The 10,263-nt window shown below is 57.9% G+C and overlaps 1 protein-coding gene across 1 annotated transcript in view; it reads left to right on the top strand.

The window, feature by feature from the left end:
* The window catches only part of FBXW5 (F-box and WD repeat domain containing 5), a 10,035-nt gene extending 1,746 nt beyond the window's left edge, over nt 1–8,289 (top strand). The window contains exons 3-8 of the mRNA XM_009329054.1: nt 52–226; nt 1,127–1,275; nt 2,623–3,109; nt 6,003–6,150; nt 6,777–6,989; nt 7,499–8,289. Of these exons, the coding sequence (XP_009327329.1) occupies nt 52–226; nt 1,127–1,275; nt 2,623–3,109; nt 6,003–6,150; nt 6,777–6,989; nt 7,499–7,745 (1,419 nt within the window). The 3' untranslated portion in view covers nt 7,746–8,289. The remainder of the gene's footprint in view (nt 1–51; nt 227–1,126; nt 1,276–2,622; nt 3,110–6,002; nt 6,151–6,776; nt 6,990–7,498) is intronic.
* Nucleotides 8,290–10,263: the final 1,974 nt, after the last annotated feature.

Below are 10,263 nucleotides of genomic sequence, written 5' to 3'. Positions count from 1 at the left end.
CGCTCTCAGGCTTCTCAAGAGCTTTCTGACTGCTTGTCCATCTGTCTATAGATCTGGAGCAACGAGTTGGACATCTCCCTGCAGCACAGCTCCAACATGAGACCGTACAACTGGAGCTACACACAGTTCTCCCAGTTTAACTCCGATGACTCCCTCCTGCTGGTGTCAGGTGTCTTTGTGGGGCCTCACAACTCCTCGTCAGGAGAGATTGCCGTCATCAGCATGGGTAAATACCTCCCTCGCCTTCAGTGGGGCTTCCTGGGAGGTGTGAAATGGTGGTTCCCTTCCTCTTTGGGTGTGCAGTGGCCTTGACCTCTGCTTGTCCTGCCTTCCGCCGTCTGTGCAAAAGGGTCCCAATCCTGCGATTGTTTCATAGGGTAAACCTTCTGGATAGCCTTAACTCTGCTCAGGTCACCATGTCATCACCTAAAGGCAATGTGGCTTATGTTTATTCTCGCTTAAGTTCCGTTCTAAGTGACAATCTGGGCAAGGCAAGAGTTATCCATGTTACCTGTTGTCTTGAAGCCACCATTTCTGACTCAAGTGGTGCTAGTCCCACCCTAAGGTCTCACGTGGCTTTCTGAGGCACATTCATCCAGGTCTGCTTCACCTTTTCTGCTGCAGTTCTGTGAAACTGGCTAATCCCAACTGCGTTCTGTCTCACCATCTCTGTGCTACGGTCCCACTGTGCCAAAAATCGAGGGGTGCTGCTAAATGCACAGCTGTCTTGCTCAGAAAGGCCCTGAGGCCCAGGGGCAGGAGTGAAGTTCTGTAGGTGTTTGACTTGCTCTTGTCCTTGGGGTGTCTGCTTTGGGCCACGCTCGGAGAAGGGCTGTGAGGTTAGATCGCTCTCTGGTCTGGCTCCATCTGGCTGCCCTTTTATTTTGGTTTCCCTTGCGCGTGCTCTCCCCACACATCTGTGTAGAAGAGAGAAATAATCTATCTCCGTGGTAGTGACTGGAAGCTGGACAGTGGTTGGGCAGTGGCCGCTCGGCTTGCGGTGGAGGTGCTGCATCAGTGCCTCTCTGCGGAGACGGGAGTCCGCTTCCCGCGTCTTCTGCCACGGTTTCTCCAGAGCCCTTGCCGGGAGCCATTGCCTCACGTTCGTGTTTCCCCTCCCTTCCAGAGAACTTCACGCTGCTTTCCAGGGTGAGGAATAAACCCTATGATGTGTTTGGCTGCTGGCTGAATGAAACCAACTTGATATCTGGCAATCTGCATCGGATTGGGCGTATAACCTCCTGTTCTGTGCTGTGGCTGAACAACGCTTTCCAGGTGAGGTGCCTTTGTTCCAGCTCCACAGGCAGTGCAGCTTCCTGCTGGCTCCTGGGGGAGGAAGAGCTGCAGAGGAGGTGTGAGCGGGGAATGGCCCAGTCCTCCTGTCCTCCCTGTTTGTCTCCTCTGACTTGCCCTCAGGGCCTTGAGCTGGAGGCAACCCTTGCGTGAGGTTTCTCCACACTCGGTGTTGTGGTACCTATTGCAATATTCCAACTCTACCTTCAGCTTCCATTAACTCTTGCCCCATTAATTGGGATGAGGACTTGACTGCAGCGCCCTAGAGCATGTGTTGCTCAACAGGGGGGTGGTTGAACCACAGCAGGGTTGCTGAGGTCCTTGATAATATGAAGCTGGGCCTGGGACGGCTGTAGTCTGGCATGTATCCGAGCAATGGCCGTTCTCCCACTTGGCAGCTCAGTGCATTGTTCCCGGGAGCCGGAGGCTGAGCTCGGCCCTGCCTGTCCTTGCTGACATTTCTGTGGGCCGGGTGCTGTCTCTTACGCTGTGATGAGACCTGGAGATCAGAGTGTGCTGGCCTTAGACTGCTTGTTTGCTGCTTCTTTGGCACTTGTGCTGCTCGGACGTGTTCCTCTTCCCTGTTTTGCCTCTGTCTCAACGCCACAGCTGCACGTCCTGGCATTTTGTGTTTTTTAACACGAACGATTGATGCTGGTCCCGGGTGAAATCCTCTGGTAGCAGAGACCCTTCCCATAACTACATCTCTCTGCTGTGCTGACACTACAGCGTTAACTCTTCCATCTCCAAGAGGCGAGGAAGGACCTTGCCCACTTTGACAGGGGTGTTGAAGTGCGGCCGCAGACTGCCAGAGCAGTTAGGCAGGAAGAGACCTGCTGCTTGTGTCTGGGAGCAGATAACAAGGCTGGTCCTGCTGAGGGCTACAGGCAGACTTCGGGAGCACGGAGGTCCTCTGCCTCTGCTGCTTGTGGGCCAGAGGGATGGCACTTCACACTCCACCTGTGTTTATTGCGGAGGCCTGTTCCTGAAGTTCTTGTAAAGCGCTGAGCAGTGTCGTGAGCTAATGACCTCAGGTGGGGGGGTGACAGGAAGGCTGCCCGGCCTCTGTGTTTCCCAGCTCTGCTGTCGTCTGCCTGCAGGAGCTTTTTGTCTCGGTGTGCCCACCTCCAAGATGGGAAGGAGTGCAACAAAGCTGGCCAGCCTCTTGGGCCAGTTCTCTTGGTCAGTGCTCCGTATAGCAATGCGAAGAAAGGTCGGTGCCTGGCTGGTGTCCGCTGTGGGGGCTCAAGGTCTGGGCGGGTGGCTTTTGGTTTGAGCTGTAGGAGTGACATGAGGTGGTTCCTGCTTACTTCTCCCTTCTGCTTGCAGGGCATAGAGTCCGAGAATGTGAATGTAGTGAAGAGACTGTTCAAAATCCAGAACCTGAATGCCAGCACTATCCGGACCGTGATGGTGGCTGACTGCAGCCGGTATGATTCCCCAGACCTGCTCCTGGACTATGAGGAGCAGCTAGCTGCTTCCTCCACCTCCACCTGCCCAGTCTTTGATCTTGGCAGCGACAGCGAGGAAGAGGAGGCCAAGCCCAAGCAGACTCCGGAGCCAGCAGTACAGGAATTGCCAGATGACGGGGGTGTGACAGCAGAGGACGGGCTGCAGCAGTTCTTTGATGATATCATGGAGGGCCGTGTGAGGCCTGCCATGACAGAGACAGAGTTGGAGACGAAGGTGGCTGAGCTGTTCGTACGCAACAGAACTAAACCGCCTGAGCTGAACCTGCTCTCCACGGACAGCAACAGCAAGACAAAATACTTAATCTTCACCACAGGATGCCTCACCTACTCCCCGCACCAGATAGGTAAGGCTGTGGTCCGCGCCCAGGGCACGCCAGCCTCCCTGGGGGTGTGGGCTGCAGCTACGCTCTGAATTTGAATCTGGAAAAGACCTGTTTTATTTGCTGCCTGTTTGTGGTGAGCGAGTTGCAGTTTTGCTCAGGCTGCTGGATTCTCGATACGGGAGGCTTTTGAGATGCCCGCGGTTACTGAAGGGGGTTCCAACACGCAAGCGCTCGCCTGAGGGTTGTTTTGTTGCTGCGAGGCTTGACACATGGCCAAACAAGAAAGTCATGGTGAGGGCTGAGCAGAAGATGAAGAACAAACTCCTGACTTAAGGACATCAGCCATGAGTTGCACATAAGCGGGTGGATGTGAAGGGCAGCAATTGCCCTGATGGGAGCGTGTGGAAAGGCCTCAGTCCTGTTGCCTTGTGGGGGTGGAGAGGGCATCAGGGCAAGACTGGTTTGAGCAGCTTGGGGTTCACGTGCATGTTGCTTGCACAGTGCCCCTCGGCTCTAGGAGACAGAGCCCTATGTGCCCCTGTGCCTCGCCTGCCTCCCCCACTGCCTGGTGTGTGGTCACCCTGTATCACGTGGCCTTTCAGCCTTGGTAAGACACTTGGGCACCTCTGTTTTGGCACTGAAGAGGCTTCACGGTGGGCTATTAGCTGCCCCAGCGGGTGTTTCCATGGCAAGCTGATCCCAGGCAGCTTGCTGGCACTCAGCCCCCTTGCTCAGTGGGGTAGAAGGGGCTGTAGTTGCAGCACAAGCCAGGCAGTGGTGCTGCTGGTGACCTTTTTCTGGGTTAGGACTTCCCTTGCTCATCTGGGGCTCTCTTGTTGAGGCACTGGGACTAGCAGAGTCTGAATTTGTAGGAAACCGGTGCAGTGATGAGCAGAAGCAGGTAGTCTGGCTGCTTCTCCAAAAGCCCCTAAAGCCAGCAGAGAAGTTCAGTGGAAAGGACCAGACAGATCAGTAGAAATGGGGCGGGGGGGGAGGAGAGCTGCTTCCAGGCAAGAAGAGTCTTCTGTAAAGCCAGACAGGTTCGGTTCCTTGTGCTGCTTGCACAATTACAGCCTTGCTCTCCTGCTGCAGGCTCTTCTAACCTTCCTGTTACTTGGACTGCACCAGCACAGCTCAGTAAGGCAGGGAAAGGCAGTTTCCAAAGCTGTAGGCAACTTGGAGAAGTCACTCGGTCTTTGCCCACCTAAGTTAGGAACGTGACCTGGACCGAGTGTAGCTCTGCTCTGTGTTCCTGTCCGTGGCCGGGTCTGCAGACAGACGTAGTGGACCTTGGCCCGCCTCCGGACGCGTGGCGGGTGGTCTGCCCTGACTCAGCCCCGTAAGCGGCGCTGCGTCTTGGTCCACCGGGCTGAGCAAACGCTGCCTTGCAGGCCGGGGCCTGCAGCGAGCGAAGGCAAAGCGTGGCGCAGAGGCAGCGCCTGCCCTTGGACTCCGCCGACTTCCAGCACAGCCTCCCAGGGCCGTGGGTTTTGGTGCCTTTGAACTCCAGTGACTGCCTGGCCGGCAGCCAGTGCCCGCGGCCAGACTGGCTTGGTGAGCCCTGGCTGGGCTCCTCTCCCAGCCATGAGTCACTGCAAAATGTTATGTTTGCCCATCGGTTTGTGTGTCGAACCGGCCTTGGTGCATCTGCTGTCTGCCCCCAAGGAACTGGTACTTGAAAGAGCTCGCTGTTGTGCTCGTCTCTCGCCAAGCTGCTGGGCTGGAGCTGCTGGTGGGAGCCGTGCTCCCGGCTGCTGGGCATTGGCACTATCTCGCCTGATCTGTGGCACGCAAGTACTTCTGCAGGAGTTTCCTTTGAGCTCCTTTGAGGTCCTGTCTCCCTTGTGCTGGTGGCAGGCTTGAGTCATGGGCAAAGCTGCCTGTTCTGCTGGCTTGTGCGTGTGGAGGCCACGTAGCTGAGTTTGGAACTGGGAGTGTAGTGCTGTGGAGATGAGGATGAAGATGCTGGTGAGCAGCGCCAGTTGGGTGGAAGAGTGAAGGTCCTGTCCTGAAGGTCCTGAGCTGCCCAGGTTCAGACACAGTGATGTTGTGAAGGAACCCGGACTTGATGTGCAGTGTGGTGTCACCCCTACCTTGTCGGTCTGCAGGAGGGGGATAAAATCAAGGGTGTCTGGCAGCGATTCCCTCAGAGGGGCGATGGGATGGGCCATCTTCCAGCTCCTCTTGGACCCGCTGAGGATTAAGCCCCTGTGTGCCCAAGAGCCGCTGAGGCTCATAGTCCTCCAGGAAGCCGTTGGGGATGGTTTGATGGTTTGTGTCTGGGAGCTCTGCCTAGAGCTGGAAGGGGAGAGGGCTTGACCCATAGCACGTGTCTCCCTTAGTCAGGAAGTTCAAAAGCTGTAAAGCACTTGAACCCAGTTTGGGTTTAAACCCCTGTTCTTGGAGCTTTCTGGGGCTGACCCCCACCTACGCTTGACAGTGGCGGGGGGAAACCCAGCCACAGCCAGTGCATCTGCTGGGCCTTCTCCAGGCTGGATATTGCCCAGCCCAAGGATTCTTCTAGGAGAAAAACCTTTCTGCAACCAGCGTGTCTCCCAGGCCAGCCCAGCTTCCTTGGGCTTCAGAGCGCGCTGCGGGGGGCCTGGGGCTGGGCTCGGAGCGAGGTGGGGCTGCGCCAGCCGGGTTGGCAGCCGGGTGCTGGGCATCTCCCTGGCTGGGGTTGAACGTGCCAGCGCGTCCCTTACGGGCAGCGTCCTGGCCAAAAGCACCACTTGAGAGAGCTTGAAGGAGCCTGGCAGGGACAGCAGCCCTGTCCCGGGCCTCAGCCAGCGAGCCAGGTCTTTCTTAGCAGCACTAAGGGAAGGCCCTTCTTGAAGCCTGGGGTCTTCCTCCAGCCCCGCTGCCTGCTGGCAGCAGCCTGCAGAACTGCCTGATTCTGCTTTCTGTCCCCAAGGGATTAAAAGGATCCTGCCCCATCAGATGACGACTGCCGGGCCGGTGCTTGGGGAGGAGAGGCGCTCGGATGAGTTCTTTGACTCACTGGATCACGTCATTGACATCCACGGGCACATCATCGGCATGGGCCTCTCCCCTGACCACAGGTGAGCGGGGCGGGGCGGCAGTGCTGGCTTCAGGCACTGCAGGGGGTGGGCGACAGCCGCTTAGGGGCTTTGCGGGGTGAACAGGAGAAGAAATGGCTGTGGTGGATGGAGTAGGGTGCCTGCGTAAGCTGCTCTCCTCTTTCACATCCCATTTATGTCCTAGTGCTGATGGCACGTGTTACTGCCTGAGCATCTCCCCAGATCTTGGCGGGAATGCTTTCCTCCCTCTGCGGTGCTGAGCCCCGTTCAGGATAGGGTCAGGCAAGGAGCCTTGTAAGAGTGAAGGGGCTGCCCACACCAATGTGTCTTGTTCCCAAGGCAGATCAATACATCACCATCCTTAAAGTTGGTTTTAATGGGACTAAAGAGGCTTGACTCAGCCCCTAGGGCCCACCTTCCCAACTGTGGTGGCCCTTTCCTTTCCAAACATGGCAAGAAGCGTTTCATCAGCGTGTTCCCGTGTTTCAGCCTGGATTTTAGTGAGCTGAGATGCAGGCTTGCTAAGGACCAGAGAAACTGCTCGGTCCCTGCCCTGTCTGACTGCGCTGCGCATTTACAGCTGGGGCTCCGTGAGTTCCGTCGCATGCGGTGCGGTGCAGGGTAACCCCTCTGTTCCCCTCCCCAAGGTACCTGTACGTGAACAGCCGTGCCTGGCCTCGGGACTGCGTCATCTCCGACCCGATGCAGCCACCCCCCATCGCCGAGGAGATCGATCTGCACGTGTTCGACCTGAAGACAATGAAGGAGGTGAAGAGAGCCCTCCGCGCGCATCGGGCCTACACACCGAACGAGGAGTGCTTCTTCATCTTCCTGGATGTCAGCAGGGACTTCGTAGCAAGGTGTGTGGCGATGGGGGTGGGCAGGATCCCGACCCTGTGTCCGGGAGGGCCTTGGGGCCATCGCTGCGGGACGGCTTGTGCAAGCAGGGCTGGTCCGTGTGCTGGAAACTCCTGTGCGTTGTGAGCAGAGCAGGAAACGGGAGGTTCGTGAAGGGCAGAGGGACCAAACTGGAGGGTGCTGATAAAGGCTCTCCGCCCTGGTCCTGTTGTGAAATCAGTGAGGAAAGGGGAAATCTTGGGCTGTGGCATGTTTGGCAGCGGGTGGCAAATGCCCTTCTTGGGGGCTGCAGGCAGCAGGTGCTATGGGGGCGAGTTGAAGGGCCTCTTCAAACAGCCTCTGGATCCCAGAGGAAGCTGGCCTGCTCAGGTTGAAGCCCACGGGTGACGGGGCTGCAGCTGTAGGCTGGGGCACCCTCTGCCCCCGTCTGCGTAGAAGGAAGGTGGTTGGGAGCGGCAGGTTATCGGGGCTGCTGGGGTGACGTCCTTACCGGGTGTCTTGTCCACCGCAGTGGGGCAGAGGATCGCCATGGCTACATCTGGGACCGGCACTATAACATCTGCCTGGCCAGACTGCAGCACGACAACGTGGTCAACTCGGTGGCGTTCAGCCCGGTGGAGCAGGAGCTGCTCCTGACAGCCAGCGACGACACCACCATCAAGGTCTGGCGCTCCCCTCGCGCGGTGCGCGTCCAGCAGGCCAGGAAGCCCAGGCCCAGGAAACTGCTCTTCTCCTGGCTCATGAACCAGAAAAGCTGAACCCAGGTACACCTGCTCCTGCAGCTTCCTCACTGCAGCCGCCTCCTCTGGAGCTTGCAGAGCTTTGAGCCCTGCGCAACAGAGACGAGCTCTGGGCGCGTGAATCCCATCCGCTGAGCCAGGAGGGACCCCCGCAGCGGGAATGGCTTCCTCCTCGGAGCATCTGCCTCAAAGACAGAACGTAAGAGCCGAAGGCCTGTTCCTGGGCCTGGTGGGCAGCAGCCCAAGCTGGTCGCTGCAGGGTGGGCTCCCCACAGCTTCTCACAAACGCTGCTACTTGGTCACAGCTCTCTCTGGGTGAGCTTTGGTCTCCGAGAACAGACTGAGGCACGTCTCCAGCGTTTGTACTGTGTGAGCCGGGGACGTGGCTGACCTCGCCGAGAGCTACCAGCTGCAGAGCACTTGGCAGAAGCCGCGGTACAGTGCTGTGCTGCCTTACTGCAGGACTCTTTTAACATATAGTAATTTTATTAATGTTTGTTTGTCCCAACCCTCCACGGGCAACTCGTCTGGCTGCTGGGTAATGCTGAGTGCCTCCTCCCACATGGCGTCTTGGTGCCGGGGGGCAGCAGGGACTGGAGGGCAGCGAGAGGGCAGTGGGGGAGGCGGGGCTGGGGGGCCCTGGCTGGCGTCCCGTGCGGCCCCCGGGGCCGCAGCCAGTGCCCTGTCGATGCCTTCTGTTAGCCACTACGTGTTGATATCGCCAGTTTCCAAACTTGAGAGCGGGGAGGGCTGGTGGTAACATGGTGCTGGCTTTGCCTCTGTCTTCCTCTGCTAAGTAGCACTGAAATAAGCTATGGCATCGGTAACGTATTTATTCCAGAGGATCTGCTGTCCCTTCCCAAGGGGCCAGCTGTGAGGATGGCTGGTGGGTCTCGTGGTCACCTTCCCCCCCATGCTATTCAAGTTGTGGCACTTTAGGTTCTCTGGGTGTGTTCTCTGTGGATAGCTGTGTAGGCACCCACGGGCGGCTGCAGGTTTTCACCCACAGGTGGCTGGGGGAGCGCAGCCCTCCTCTGCCCGAAGGAACAGTTGAATAAGCTTCCTTCCACCTGGGCTGACTTGCCGTGGGTTCGGTGACCAGCTCCTCCCAGGGACCCCTCTGAGGGTGGAGCTGGCTCCCTTGAAGTGATTACGAACTCAGTGGTGTTTACTCTCTGTCTGTCCCTGAAGCTTTTCTCCCTCCAGCAGGTACCCAAATGTAAGAGTCTAAAATTAAGCTCCTAATCTTGACTTGGCCTAGATGGCTGGGGCCGGTGGTGACCCCAGGAGCTGCAGCCGCTCCTGGGAGCCGGGCTCTGGCCTACGTCTGGAGAGGAGCTGCATCCCAGGCAGGGGCTGGGGGAGGTGTTTTGGGACTCCCCTGGGAGCACCGGGGGCAGTTGTCTGTGCCACTCACAGCCTTGGGTTGCAAATAGACTTAACAGAGGCAGGAGATGATACTGTCTTGATGTGCACTGATGGCTTGAACAGCTCCTGCGGCCCTTGGCAGGAGGGTTTGCACCCTCGTTCTGCTGTGCCCCAGCAGGTGCCCGTGGCTTTATCCAAAACCCCTGTACTCAGGTTTTCTGTCATCGCAGGACTTCCAGAAACAAGGGAATCCTTCGTGTGTGTGCACACAGGATCCACGTCCAGCTCTGTCCAGTCACACAGCAAAGGAACAGCCTCTGCCTTCCTCCCTCCTCCCCCAAGATTGTGAAATCTCTCCTCCCTTGGCTCGGTGTAGCAGTGAGCAAGGCACTGAGGGTTTATGTTTGTACCAAGTTTTGCTCTTCACTATGGCATTGAATAAATATTCTGCTAAAGCATCTCTGCAATGCGAGTTTGTTTTTCTGAGTGCTGTTCTTCCACTGAAACAGAAACGGGGCCAGAAGCGTCACGCTGCTGTGCCTACGTCTGCTGGGGCACTGCAGAAGTAGCTGGCCAACTTGGAGTTAACCTGCCCGGGGCTGTGGAGTGCAGGCAGAAAGCTGTGCAACAACAGGAGGAGAAGGAGGCAGAGAAGGGCCCAAATCTTCTTTGCCCTGAGGGAGGAGGATGGGACAGCCCTGGGGAAGGGGAGCAACAGTTCGTGGCAGCCTGGGGAAGTTCATGGCAGCCAAGGCTGAGCTCTGCTGTCCAGGGGCTGGAGCATCCTGGCTTCTCCGTGTCCCTCCTCGATTTCTAGTTCTTCCAAGCGCTAACAGACCCTGACCAGGTAAGCGGGGAGCAAGTGCTGGGGCCGGCCCGGTGCTAGGGCTAGGAATGCCTGTGCTGCAGCGGCGTTGTGAGCTGCCTTTTGCCACCTTCCTTCGTGCATCGTGCGGCAGCTGCGCCTGCATGAAGCGGGTCTGGCTGCTCCCTGGAGGGGCCAGCCCCCCCTTGCGTACCCCTCATATTTGTCTCTTCTACAGCCACGCAGGCAGGGGTAGCAGCGCTGCTGCTCCCCAGCAGGGGTTTAGACCCTTGGCTAGTGCTACAGCTCCGGGGGGCAGGGCAGGGGCTCCTGCAGGGGTGGGGGGAGCAGGCCCGGTTCCTG

Source organism: Pygoscelis adeliae, unplaced genomic scaffold, assembly GCF_000699105.1.
Source record: "Pygoscelis adeliae isolate BGI_AS28 unplaced genomic scaffold, ASM69910v1 Scaffold397, whole genome shotgun sequence".
In the NCBI taxonomy this organism is placed as follows: Eukaryota; Metazoa; Chordata; class Aves; order Sphenisciformes; family Spheniscidae; genus Pygoscelis; species Pygoscelis adeliae.
The sequence above is the reverse complement of the archived record's forward strand: the minus strand, read 5'-3'. Positions and strand labels throughout refer to the sequence as shown.